Here is a 14608-nt window from a genome sequence, read left to right as displayed (position 1 = left end):
TTTTAAAAATGTAAAATCTGTCGTATCTTTAAAATGGTTTAAATCATCATTTTAGAATAATGTTTAGAATATAAAATACACAATAATATAAGATTTGGGGAAACCTGCAGTCAACTGAGACTGAAGAAGTCACTTGGATGAGTGACGAAACGTTTCTCCCACAAAATGCTACGTCCAGATGAACAGAATCAACTTTTGGAGACACAATAATATAATTTTATAATTAATGATGCATAACTTACCTGACAGCTTATCTTTGCATCTGTGGACTGAAGTTGGCTCTTAAGAAGGTCTGTATTTGGTCTTTTCATATATTTTACTGTCAAATGAGGAAACCAGAAGGGAGTGACCTCTCTGTAGAAACACACTTTTACCTAAACTATTATTGTATGTTCTGAGCTCTGATCAAAGGCAAAACCAGTTTACTGATTATCGCCTTACCTTCTCTAATTGGAGATGAAAATGTTTCAGTTTAAAGCTTCAAACTGAATACTGTACAGGGAGTGCAGAATTATTAGGCAAATGAGTATTTTGTCCACAACAACCTCTTCATGCATGTTGTCTTACTCCAAGCTGTATAGGCTCGAAAGCCTACTACCAATTAAGCATATTAGGTGATGTGCAACTCTGTAATGAGAAGGGGTGTGGTCTAATGACATCAACACCCTATATCAGGTGTGCATAATTATTAGGCAACATCCTTTCCTTTGGCAAAATGGGTCAAAAGAAGGACTTGACTCAGAAAAGTCAAAAATAGTGAGATATCTTGCAGAGGGATGCAGCAGTCTCAAAATTGCAAAGCTTCTGAAGCGTGATCATCGAACAATCAAGCGTTTCATTCAAAATAGTCAACAGGGTCGCAAGAAGCGTGTGGAAAAACCAAGGCGCAAAATAACTGCCCATGAACTGAGAAAAGTCAAGCGTGCAGCTGCCAAGATGCCACTTGCCACCAGTTTGGCCATATTTCAGAGCTGCAACATCACTGGAGTGCCCAAAAGCACAAGGTGTGCAATACTCAGAGACATGGCCAAGGTAAGAAAGGCTGAAAGACGACCACCACTGAACAAGACACACAAGCTGAAACGTCAAGACTGGGCCAAGAAATATCTCAAGACTGGTTTTTCTAAGGTTTTATGGACTGATGAAATGAGAGTGAGTCTTGATGGGCCAGATGGATGGGCCCGTGGCTGGATTGGTAAAGGGCAGAGAGCTCCAGTCCGACTCAGACGCCAGCAAGGTGGAGGTGGAGTACTGGTTTGGGCTGGTATCATCAAAGATGAGCTTGTGGGGCCTTTTCGGGTTGAGGATGGAGTCAAGCTCAACTCCCAGTCCTACTGCCAGTTTCTGGAAGACACCTTCTTCAAGCAGTGGTACAGGAAGAAGTCTGCATCCTTCAAGAAAAACATGATTTTCATGCAGGACAATGCTCCATCACACGCGTCCAAGTACTCCACAGCGTGGCTGGCAAGAAAGGGTATAAAAGAAGAAAAACTAATGACATGGCCTCCTTGTTCACCTGATCTGAACCCCATTGAGAACCTGTGGTCCATCATCAAATGTGAGATTTACAAGGAGGGAAAACAGTACACCTCTCTGAACAGTGTCTGGGAGGCTGTGGTTGCTGCTGCACGCAATGTTGATGGTGAACAGATCAAAACACTGACAGAATCCATGGATGGCAGGCTTTTGAGTGTCCTTGCAAAGAAAGGTGGCTATATTGGTCGCTGATTTGTTTTTGTTTTGTTTTTGAATGTCAGAAATGTATATTTGTGAATGTGGAGATGTTATATTGGTGTCACTGGTAAAAATAAGTAATTGAAATGGGTATATATTTGTTTTTTGTTAAGTTGCCTAATAATTCTGCACAGTAATAGTCACCTGCACACACAGATATCCCCCTAAAATAGCTAAAACTAAAAACAAACTAAAAACTACTTCCAAAAACATTCAGCTTTGATATTAATGAGTTTTTTGGGTTCATTGAGAACATGGTTGTTGTTCAATAATAAAATTATTCCTCAAAAATACAACTTGCCTAATAATTCTGCACTCCCTGTATATGTAAATATTTGATATCTTCAAGTAGGCGTATCTGTAATTTTCAAAAAGGTAACAAGTGGACTTGCAGATATTTTCTATAAAACCTGTGGGACAACAGGCTTTGTGAGTCAATACAGTCATCAAATGTTTTTGCAGTGGCACCAAAGTGTTACACTTTTATTTAACATATTTCAAGACATTTTATAATGCTCATGTTTCAAAGACTTTTATTGACAATAAAACAACTATATGTAGTTCTGGAAGTGGTGTCACTCCCAAAACTAAATATTATGGTATTTTTGGCCATGTGACCATACCTGTGCTTTCTTAAAACCAGGAATTCTGTAAATGACGTGCCTCAGTGATTAAAGAAACACACGCAAGGTTACGCTAAAATGATTCTGCTTCACCAACATGCAAATCATTAGGAAAATCAAGCTGTTAAATATGAAAAAAAGCAAATAAGCTCAGATGTCATTCTCGGAACAGACATAGTTGTTAGGAGGAACAAGTGAGGAAGGATTATGGAGTCTGTGTCTCCATGATTCAGTTTGTTAGTGAACCTAAGGGATGGGAATGCTTAGGCCTCTAAATCCTAACCAGTCGCTGGCTTTAGACAGGAAACAACATCTGTAAAACCTGAAAAACTGAAAGCAGCAACTCTGTGCTTTTCAGTAAGATTTGGGTTATTTCAGAAATCCAAGGCATAGTGTCACAGGAGAAGATGAAAGTCAGACAGAGAGTCAAAAAACAACAACATGTAGCTTTGTAGTTCACTACCAAAACTTATTATAGTGGTATTTTTGGCCATGTGACCATACCTGTTTCTTTAAAACCAGGAATTCTGTAAATGACGTGCCTCAATGCTTAAAGAAACATAAGCAAGGTTACACAAAGATGATTCTGCTTCACCAGCATGCAAACCATTAGGAAAATCAAGCTGTTGAATAGGGAAAAAAGCAAATAAGTTCAGGCATGGTTCTCCATGATTCAGGGCACTGTACAGGTTGTTAATAAATCTCAGGGATGGGAATGCTTAAGCCTCTAAATCCTAACCAGTCGCTGGCTTTAGACAGGAATCATCCAACTGTCTTTAAACGTCTGTAACACCTGAAAAAATTTCAATGGTTTCTGAAAGCAGCGACTCTGTGCTTTTCAATGAGATTAGGGTCATCTCAGAAATCCCAGGCATAGTGTGACAGCAGCTCCACAAAGCTGAAAGTTTAGAGGAAAGATAGTCAATGAGTCTGACGCAGCTTACATAAAGCTGGCATTTTATTAGACACTTGGTTGTTTTAGTAGGGTTTTTTGTTGTTTTGTTTTGTTGTTTTCTGTATTATTTGCCAAGATTTGGATGTGGCCATAATGGCCCTAATAATACTGAAGTCTTTGAAAATGAGAGCACGGTCACTTTCCAAACAAAAACCTTGGCCTGTGAACACAGTTCCTAAATCCCAGCAGACAAGACAGGATAGGAGAAATTTAAAAGTTTTCTTTGGTTGTTTTCAAAGCTAAAAATAACCCGAATAAAACTACAATGTTTAATGTTGAGCAAACCAATGTGGAAAATGACTTTAATAGATGTGTACACTGTTTCTACCACTGAAAACCAGCAAGAAAGGACAGAGGTAGACTTTGGTCAGATCTACTGTGGATTATCATTAATAATTTTCCTATAATACATGTAGAGTTATGTGTGTGCTGTTAAGTACCAACACTTCACCAAGTTCTTTGGATTCCTCAGAGGCATCCAATGGAAGACAAAACACTGCTCAGTAGATCATTTCACACTTTTATTCTCTTTCACATTACTTCTAGAAGGGAGGTGCGTCCTGCATGACACGCTGTCGCGGATCTCAAAATGGCGATGTGCCCCTGACAGTTTTATTACCAGCTCTCTCATTCCAGTCTAAACAACAGTGTCTCAGTAACTTTCCACTAGAGATGGTCCCTCTTATCTACATTTTCCCAGGCAAACATGAGCGAGAGTCTGCAGCTTTCTACTCCCCAAGGACACATGGTCTCATGCCTTTATTTTTCAGGGCTGTGTCCACTTAATACTACACTACATGACTTTATAACACTTATTAATAAAAAAAAAAAAGCATTATTAAGGCACTGCAAATTATTTAATCCCAACACCAGTCAGATCAGCCCAGATATGCAGCTTCTGGCCTGCAGTCTAGTCACAGCAGCAGATTCCTGTATTCAGAGACAAACTGGGAGTGAACTGGTCTGAGAGTGGACACCAGTATAAAAACTGTCTGATCCACTGCTCACACCGGAAACATGACAGGAAAAGGTCAATGTGTGCCCGAGAGTCTGTGAGATGACACTGATTAATCGAAAACAGTCAGAGAGGCATGAAGCTGCTCAGTCTCTGATGGATCCTTCTCTGTGAATGTTAGAAAGAACTTCAGAAAAACTGATTGTATAGATGTGTGGAATGAGGCATGTTGAGCTCAGGTAGAGCAGAAAAGATGCTGCATACAAACCATCTATTTGGAATTTAGTTTTTACAGTGTAAACAAGTGGAAGTTAAAAGACAAAAAATGCATAAAATAAATATGTTCATGTGCGAATAAAGATAAATGTGTTAGAAACATAAACATATAAATAAATATCCATGCAGTGACACATGATACACAGTAATATGAGTCTGAATGCAGCCTGTCCTGTACAGATATGTGTTCTGGTGTAACAACAGATTTCTCCACATGCAGGTCAATGCAATAGTGAACCATATATTTGTTTTGAATTTGAATATTTCATCTTAAAACTATAAAGGAGGTCCATTTTTGGTGTTTATGAGGACGCCACCCTGAACCTTAGTCGTAAGCAACTGGATATTATTGCTTTCACTTCATTGCTGGCACGGCGTCGAATTTTGCTGTCTTGGAAAGCTCCTCACCCTCCAGCCCGATCACATTGGCTGGAAGATGTTATGTTCTTTTTAAAAATGGAGAAAATAAAATTTAGACTCAGAGGAAATGTTAATAAGTTCTCACAGATGTGGCAGCCTTTTATCACTTACTTTAACTCGTTGAAAACACTTACAATAGACTAAACTTTTGTACCACAGGGTTCCCTTCTGTTATGGTTTTGGGAGGGAGTTGATTTTTTTTTATTTTTATTATTATTATTTTTTTTTTTTATGTTTTCTGTGCGTGGGTTGTTGTTTTTGTTTTTGTTTTTCTTCCTTTTTTTTCTGTTTCATTGTTATCATCCGAATTTCAATGGCCTAATTTGTTTTGATATATGTCTTTATATGGGTTGATACTTGCTGTATTGGGCCTGATATGTTAAATTACATGTGCAAAACTTTATAAATAAAGAGGGGAAAAAAAAAACTATAAAGGAGGAAATGTAGTGACATCAGAGCACATCCTTGCACTATATCCTGGGTTATAATGACTTCATGAGTAATTGACTGATACTTCACATGGACATCTACACTATATTCTCCAACCTCTATATCTGTGACATTGTTGAAGGACTGTGGCTGTGATGCACTAGAGCTACGTGGATAATACAGATATAGCATCTCTGAAGCAGTTACAGGTGTATCGTTTATGACTTCTCATGTCCGTATGGAGTTTGTTTTATACTCTTTAATGTTGCTGCTCTCCATCAGCGACCTGTTCTTCCCTCCTACAGCCACTATCAGCACTTTATGTCCATCACTGGTAACTCACTGGTGTGGTCTCATCCTTTCTGTTTGGTCTCCTTTCTCTGTCACTCACAGTCACCTAACATCCCAGAAAGTTCCACGCACCATGAAATATTCCCAAATGCAATGTTAAGATTACTATAGGGACATTGTTGCCTCAGTTCATGTGTTGTTGGCTTCTTGCTCTCCTTCTTTATCGTTTCTTTCCCTGCTGTCCTGCACGTCCCACCGCTCACGCCTCCTTCACGGTCTCTGTCATCGCCATCGACCGTCTCAGTGTCACCATTACCCTGGATGCTGAACCCCTTATGGCTGGCCCTTAGCCTTTCACTGCTGTGGGACGCAGATCATGTTAAGCAGTGGTCCAAATGCTGAGACATGGAGACAAATCTAAATCTAGGTGTTTATTAAGGCTGATCGATAACCATAAAAAACAAACTGTAAATGGACAGTAAGACTTGAATTTTAGATTGAAATGTGTGGTCAAAGGTTTAAATCATGAGCTAAAAAGGTGGATAAGTTCAGAGTTTAAATGTTCAGTGGGTCTGAGGTCTGGTGACCGTGGAGAACAGTAAGCACAGTTAGTCTTCAGGTGGGTCTTCAAAGCTTTGAGGTGTGTGTGATCATCATCTGCAGCTTTGATCCACTGTGCTGTTGCTCTCTCTGCTTACATTCACATATAGGTGCTCAGGACAAACAAGGCAGGCAGTGCAGACATGACGTCAGATCTATCAGAGTGAAGGCCGTCTCTCTGATGATGTCACAGAGCAGAGTCGTTCTGTCCAATAAAGGATCTCAGATCAGCTGCTGCCATCTTGTGGCCACAGTTGGTTACTGTCTCTGAAAGTTGTCTCATGTTTCCTGTTGTCCTGTTAACAAAGGCTGGAGCTCATCATGCTGAGAGGGCAGCAGCATTTTGTGGCTCTTCACACATGTTCATTATATTCTGATGATCCTGGATGGAGACAAACTACAGATAAGTGTGTTCAGCCCAACTAGTTTATCTCATTACAGCAGTTTGATGTTTCCCTTTGAATCCCCCTGAAGATCCTGACAGTGAAGCACGTACATAATACTCCAGCCTTTCAACTCTGAGCTTATTTAGTTCTATTAATACACTGAAATCTCATTTGTGTCATGAAGAAAGTCTTTAAGTCTTGAATTAGGTTTTGGTTTTTTGGTTTAATTTAGCCACAGTCACGATGTCTCTGATAAGTACGGTGGCCCTGAGAGGCCAAACGGACTGCAACTTCAGAAAACACTTGCAAAAAGAAAAATGCTGCAAAAAGGAAAATGCTGCAAAAAGAAAGACGCTGCACTGCAACTTCAAGAAAAACGCTGCACTGCAAAAAGAAAAAGGCTACAAAAAGAAAGACGCTGCACTGCAACTTCAAGAAAAACGCTGCACTGCAAAAAGAAAAATGCTACAAAAAGAAAAACGCTGCACTGCAACTTCAAGAAAAACGCTGCACTGCAAAAAGAAAAATGCTACAAAAAGAAAGACGCTGCACTGCAACTTCAAGAAAAACGCTGCACTGCAACTTCAAGAAAAACGCTGCACTGCAAAAAGAAAAATGCTACAAAAAGAAAGACGCTGCACTGCAACTTCAAGAAAAACGCTGCACTGCAAAAAGAAAAACGCTACAAAAAGAAAGACGCTGCACTGCAACTTCAAGAAAAACGCTGCACTGCAAAAAGAAAAACGCTGCAAAAAGAAAAATGCTGCACTGCAACTTCAAGAAAAACGCTGCACTGCAACTTCAAGAAAAACGCTGCACTGCAAAAAGAAAAATGCTACAAAAAGAAAGACGCTGCACTGCAACTTCAAGAAAAACGCTGCACTGCAAAAAGAAAAACGCTACAAAAAGAAAAACGCTGCAAAAAGAAAAGCGCTGCAAAAGCACACAAAGCACAACGGAAATAGGAAAAAAGACAACGGAAATGTTCCTGGGGAGACAATAACCCGACGGACCGGTTGCACGAACCAAAACATGCTAACCAGTGCGCTAGGATTGGGACACACTTCAAAGAAGTGGAGGAGAGGTAAATGTGTTGTAATCTCATGATTCTAATAATACTACAGATAAATAGGTGGTATTCAGAATACAGTTTTTTTGTTGAAATAAATAGATTACACATCATTATTTTCCTATTTCGTATGTTAGGCTATGCCCTCTCTATTTTTTGTTAATTCCACTCTGGTGGAAACCCAAACAAAACAAGCATTAAGAGGCTCTAATGCCTGTGTCTCAGTTTCGCGGCTCATGTCACCTCTACTTGCGGCAGTATAATGACATGACAAAATATTTTCAATAATTATTGTTCAAAAAATTATTTAATATGAAGGCAATAGGCAGAGTATTACAGGCATAGCGATAAAGGATGTGCCCTCGTGTAGTCCGTGCTGCAGGGAGAATGGACTGCCATACACGTGAAGTTTCTGTGAGCCAGGGAGTGAGGAAAAGGAAAGTGGAAAAGTATGAGTTCTCACCTAGCAGAAAAGGGAGATGGAAGCATGTAAATATAATAATAACCACTGCAGCCAAAAACAGTGCCTGACGAGTCCAGATGTAAGTACACTGTTTAGACTCGACTGTACACTGTGTTTGTGTTTTCCTCCGAAACAATAAGTTCGGTTGGAGCAGCCTTTCAATGCCTCTCTCTGTCTCTCGCTAGCAAAGTTGACCAAAACTGTAAAGCTAGTTCCAGGTGCGAGCCAGACACTGAACCCCACGTATTAGCCAAAGGTCCCTTTACAACAGTTCGGAGCTGCGGACTGTATATATAGATATATATATATATATATATCTATATATACAGGCAAGGCATACATGGAACGCCATAACCAAGTGGCCGGCATAGTGTACAGGAACATCTGTGCCGAGTATAACCTGGAAGTCCCGAGGTCAAAATGGGAGATGCCCCCAAGGGTGGTGGAGAATGACCGAGCTAAGATCCTGTGGGACTTCCAGATACAGACGGACAAAATGGTGGTGGCTAACCAACCGGACATAGTGGTGGTAGACAAACAGAAGAAGACGGCCGTAGTGATCGATGTAGCGGTTCCGAATGACAGCAATATCAGGAAGAAGGAACACGAGAAGCTGGAGAAATACCAAGGGCTCAGAGAAGAGCTCGAGAGGATGTGGAGGGTGAAGGTAACGGTGGTCCCCATGGTAATCGGAGCACTAGGTGCGGTGACTCCCAAGCTAGGCGAGTGGCTCCAGCAGATCCCGGGAATAACATCGGAGATCTCTGTCCAGAAGAGCGCAGTCCTGGGAACAGCTAAGATACTGCGCAGGACCCTCAAGCTCCCAGGCCTCTGGTAGAGGACCCGAGCTTGAAGGATAAACCGCCCGCAGGGGCGTGCTGGGTGTTTTGTGTTTTTATATATATTTGACTGTTTTGTAAAATTAATTGCTAAAATCATACAACTCATGTTTTTCAGGTTATGATGTACCATTCTGTGGATTCCAGTTTGAGAACTTGACAAAATTTTGCTGTTCCTGTGGAAAAGACATAAGTTTTGTACCAGCTAAAGATGCTTCCACAGAACAAGAACACTCAAGAGGTATTTTTTTCTGAACTTCCTGCTATTGTAACTCGTTCTATACGGAAAAAAGTTAAAAGGGCAAGATTTGTTCAGGTGTTTGTAATTTACAGATAGTGTCATAAATGAAAAAAAAAAAAAAGGAAAACTATAGACATCAGGTGTCATGTGACTAATAAATCTGCATTTCTGAAAGCATAGACATTTTTCTGCTGGATGTGACTGTGGGGAAGAGGTAGATTTTTTTGTGCATTATGTTCATATGTTTTTTGAATAATGACTTTTTCATGTTTGCTTTTGAATTATAAACAACGATAGACCAATAAAGAGTCTCTCTGTCTTTCACCCTTTTTTCCTGTTCAGCCAAGACAGTTGTTCAGCAGTTCTTCAAGTACCGTGAAGGTAAAGAGGCAGAAAGGAGGATGTTCTCAAAATCCAAAAAGAAATCAAAGAAAACAGTGAAGGTATAAATACAAAGTTTTTTAAATGTTAATCTGTTGTCTGACAATACTTTTCTAATATGTGACCACTTTTTTTTCCTAAAATGTAATCTAGATTTCTGTTGGGATCATGAACAAAAAGAGGACTGGCATGAGACCCATAAGAGGGAAATCACTACCATTACATGTTGACCCAAGCTGGTCATCTGAGAGGCTGTTGGGTGCTGCCATTAAAAAATTGAAAGCTTTCAACCAAGATATGAAAGATGTAGAATACATCCTGCTCTACCCTGATGGCTCTCAAATAAAAAATATTCCAGGAACTGACACACCCTTTACGATTGAACTCTACAAAGAGGCCGTTGGCAAGCCTTACCAAAGAATTACACTATTTGTCTGCACACTTGAGGACTTTTTGTCAGAATGTGAGTTAAATAGAATTGCCATTAATTCTTTTTTATACTCATATTGTTAAAGAATCTTGTGATTACTGTGTTGAAGATTTTAACCAAAGTATTTCATACGTTCCCACAGATGTTAGTGTTTCAGAAGTTGAGGAGGATGATGAAGTTGTCGTTAGGGTACCACCCGTTACGTCACCCCTCTCTGACACAGTGGTATGTAAATCTCAAGGATTCATTAGTTCGAGATGTTAGTGCTCTCAGTTCGGGCAAAATGCATTCAATGTCTGGATATAAGACTAATATCATTCTATCGTTGTGTATATATAGTGGTAAGGATCTGAGCAGCCATAATCAACGAGTTTGGTGTTTGATGATTTTATCTGACAGCTTTGGTCAAGTCCAGAAAGCAGTACACCAGAGCCTATACGTCGGTAAGTTGGCTACCTTCTAGCACATTGATCTGGCCTCTGTGGCAGGTATATAAACATCTAACGTTCTTAACACTTTAATGTAAGCATTTGATGGCCACAAAAGCATGTTATGTTTTATAACATTTTCTTTTTATCATTTGATCTATATTTTATAGGTCAACTTCAATATCCCAAACATCTGATGTGCAAGTACATAATACTCTTTTGTATAACAATGTTGCATATTTAATTGTTAAGTTTCATTTGCATGCCATTACATCTGCAGTTGTTATGGTATTGTGTTGTGTTTGTGTTTATGCTGAAGGTTCGGTGTGGTACAGAATCTCAAATGGCATCCACATCAGGAGAACATACTACAAGTTACAAGTTAGTCTTAAGTTATAAAATTACATGATTTCCCCTAGGGATCAATGAAGTATTATGATTCAGATTGTGATTCTAAAATTTAAAAAATATGAAATGATATATCTTGTAAATAATTATAAAGTAATAAGCTCAGTGAAACAGTTTTTTGTTGTTGTTGTTGTTGTTGTTTTTTAATTATAGAGGTTCTCTATCTAATCCATAACTTGAGCAAATTCAGTCACGGTGAAGTACTTCAGACCCAACCCAGCCAAATGTAGAGCCAGAATTACTATTACATAAAATATATTTTAATCTTCTGTTTTTACTCTCCTTTGACAGTATCTATACCAATATCTATGCACCTGTCGTTATTGACAGCAGTTCTTCAGATGCTGAGGGAGAGGAGTTGCAAAAGGAAAACTGGTAACTTTCATATCTCGAATAAGTATAATAAACCCATAGTGTGTGACTTGCAGTTAACCTATTTATCAAATATTTTTTTACTAAAAATAGTGCTGGGTACTGCTGCTATTTTTGATCCTAACCTTTTACAGGAGCAAACATAGCTTAACTTTTCCTGTGAAGTTATTCTGCTGATGATTGTATTCAGAAAAAAAAGATTCTTAAAATTATTTGGTTGCTGATGATTGTTCTTCAGATTACTATTTTGCTTTTTAAAATTAATTAACAGAAAAAGGCCAATTGATAAAGCAAGAAAAATTACTTAAAAGATATTAAACAAAAAAAAAATACATAAAGTGTAAATAGTGTAAATATTTTGTTGCTTTTCACTGACTCATTCTACAGTGATGAACCTGATGGATTGACGGCTGCAGATGTCATCTCAAATCTGGCTCTGAAGATCAACAAAACCTCCTGTAGCAGATTCAACATTAACCGAGCCAATGTCTGGGATGGTGCCTACCGAGGCTTCAGAAGGTCTTCATATAGTCCCAACTCTGGCATGATGGTGAAATTCTCTGATGATGTGGGGCTGGCTGAAGAGGCAATAGACACAGGTGGGCCTACTCGAGAATTTCTCACCCTTTTGATGGAAGCCATAAGGACGAGAAGAATATTCGAAGGAAAAGACTATGCCAAATATCTCACATTTCATAGTGAAGGTATTTATTTTTTTCACATTTTTTTCCATGGTCAAAATTACTTTATTATAATGAATTGTCTTTATCTTTAGCTGCAGATGAAAATGAATATTTCTACGTTGGAAGAATGATTGCAGTTTCCATTGTCCATGGTGGTCCAGGGCCATGTTGTATATCTCCAAACTTCTTTATGTACCTTGTTGGAAAAGACAAGACATTTGAGGCACCAATTGATGATATACCAGATGAAGAAATCAAGAAGGCTCTACTAGAGGTAAATTTATGATGTTATGATTATGACAAACACCAATAAATGCAAATTTTTAGTTTTAGTTATCCACTTAACATACGCTTGGTAACTAACTGATGCCTGAAATGATTACGGATTCTGTAATCCAAGACTGTGTTACATCGCACATTAATAGACAGCATGCGAAGGATGTCACTTGTGCATGTGTATGTGTGTGTAATATATATTTTTCTCTTTAGATAAAGAATGCAGCATCTCTAAGTGAGCTCCGAGTAATCTCAGAAAAACACTCAAGCATGCTCCAGACAGCAGGATGCTGTCGATTCATGAGGACACTGGAGGATAAGAAGAAGGTAGTAGCGGATTACATTCAGTGGTACTTCATCTACCGAAACCATCTTTCCATCCAAAGGTATAGAATTCAGACTATTATGTGCCCATTTTACAAAATCTTTTCAGAAGAATAAATTGTTACTTTTTTTTATTCCTGTGAAATTTAAAGGACGGAAAAAACATATTCTAAATGCAAGACCTTTTTCAGGAGGACTTTTTTTTTGTAGCAGGATGAGTGTCTTAGCTAGATAAGAATGTTGGTTACTTTCGTAACACAGTAGTTTCCGATGTGAAGTTTTGCTTTCTTGCACAAATAACATTAAACATTTTATTAAAAATTAGACTGTTTTCTAGTTTCAGAAAGGGTCTAGCAACACTGGATTTTCTAAACGCCCTGGAACAGCATCCTTCACTCTTCTTCTCATTCATGTGCTACACTGAGACCAGGCTGACAGCTGATCTTCTTGAGAACATCTTCCATGTGCAATTTGGTCCACCTGGCAGCTCTAGGCGTCAAGAGGAGACAAGAGTACTGAGCTACTGGCAAGACTATCTGCTTTCTGTAGAAGGTATTAAATTTGGTTGAAAATGTTGAAATGAGTACATTTATGTCAGCAAAGTGTAATGGCCCCTTTTTCCTGTTTATTATCATTAGAAATAACTTTTATTCTCTTTACATTTTCAGAGAGAAATGGAAGTCTGTCTCTTGAAGACATCCTTATGTTTGCAACTGGACTGAGAGAAATTCCTCCTGCAGCAATTCAGCCAAAGCCACAACTTCTTTTCCAGACCACTTCACGCTTCCCTGTAGCAGATGTCTGTGCAAATACTATCAAAATCCCAGTGTTACACAGTTATGAGGACTTCCAAGAAGCCATGGATTATGGCATCCAGAACTCTCCTGGGTTTGGGCTTCCCTAAGGTCCAAGTCCTTTTGCTTTTAAGCCACATTTATGGTTTTAGCAAACATTTGAAGTTTGTGATTTTAAAATCTGAAAATTTTTGTTTCTAATAATTTCTGTAAATCACATAAAGTTTAATGCATCGCAGAAAGTTCAATCAGGTTTTGGAATTTCAAAAGCATAGTATCATAGTGGGACAATTGAACAAGTTTGGCAATTTCTTAACACAGTGAAATATGTCTATGTAACAAAATAAAACATTTCTGAAGTATTCTAATGTACTGAGACACGCTAGTATAATAACACAGGGAAAAAAATCTGATAAATTCAGTTAAAAGGCTTTATTTAATCAAACACTTCTGTGTTTGATTACATTTTTTTGTAAGATATGCAAGTTGTTCTTGGAGTTAGAAAAAGAAAAACCCACATAAATACAGGTCTCGCTGAATGCTTTTGTAAACCTTTGTTTGTAAAACAGATCTCCAAATTAATCAATGTGTTTGTTACAACACCTAAATAAAAGGAACAAGTTATTTTGTACAGTATGGTCTTTTGATTTCTTCAGGTAGAAAGCGTACACACTGAAAAGTTGACGGTAGTGAAACTATTTATATAAAAACTATGGTACTATTTTTTTCAATACTCATTAAAGTTGGTTTGTGACAATTAGTGTCAGTGGTAATTGTACTCACATCTAGCAGATGATTTTACATTGACTTCTAAAGTCCAGTCATATTTTTGAGTGTTATATAATTTTCAACTGCAGTAGTCCAGTTGACTGGTCGAGGGAGCTCACTCTGTCTTTCCAAGTTTGTGAAATGAACCTGGAGATTGTCGTCCCCACATAGACTGTACTGAGCAGGTAGAATGTCATCAAACTGGTGCAGGATTTCTTGAGGCACTTGGAATCCACACTCTCTTCCACCATACCTTAGGTCAGTCAGAAAAATGAACAAATTCAGTCACTTCTCCAGGTACTATCTTTCAAGGTTACAGCAAAAGCGCAAAGTCAATCTTATAATTAAAAGTCAGTTCTGGAAATTGTGATTTTAAAGAATCTTAATTATGCATATCTACATTTGTCATTTTTAGCCAAGATGTGATCCAAAGTTAAAATATGATTGTCTAACTTTTTTTTTT

The 14608-nt window shown here is 38.5% G+C and overlaps 1 protein-coding gene across 1 annotated transcript; it reads left to right on the top strand.

Moving 5' to 3' along the window:
• Window positions 1–7717: 7717 nt before the first annotated feature.
• Window positions 7718–14398, top strand: LOC308405455 (G2/M phase-specific E3 ubiquitin-protein ligase-like). The gene is made up of 5 exons (XM_080896123.1): window positions 7718–7753; window positions 12076–12257; window positions 12473–12645; window positions 12921–13135; window positions 13252–14398. Exons 2-5 carry the CDS (start codon window positions 12111–12113, stop codon window positions 13485–13487), a joined length of 771 nt encoding a protein of 256 aa, XP_080752249.1. The 5' UTR covers window positions 7718–7753; window positions 12076–12110; the 3' UTR covers window positions 13488–14398.
• The last annotated feature ends 210 nt before the right edge of the window (window positions 14399–14608 follow it).

The sequence above is a fragment of the Rhamphochromis sp. 'chilingali' genome (genome assembly GCF_963969265.1).
Source record: "Rhamphochromis sp. 'chilingali' genome assembly, chromosome: 1".
In the NCBI taxonomy this organism is placed as follows: Eukaryota; Metazoa; Chordata; class Actinopteri; order Cichliformes; family Cichlidae; genus Rhamphochromis; species Rhamphochromis sp. 'chilingali'.
The sequence above is the reverse complement of the archived record's forward strand: the minus strand, read 5'-3'. Positions and strand labels throughout refer to the sequence as shown.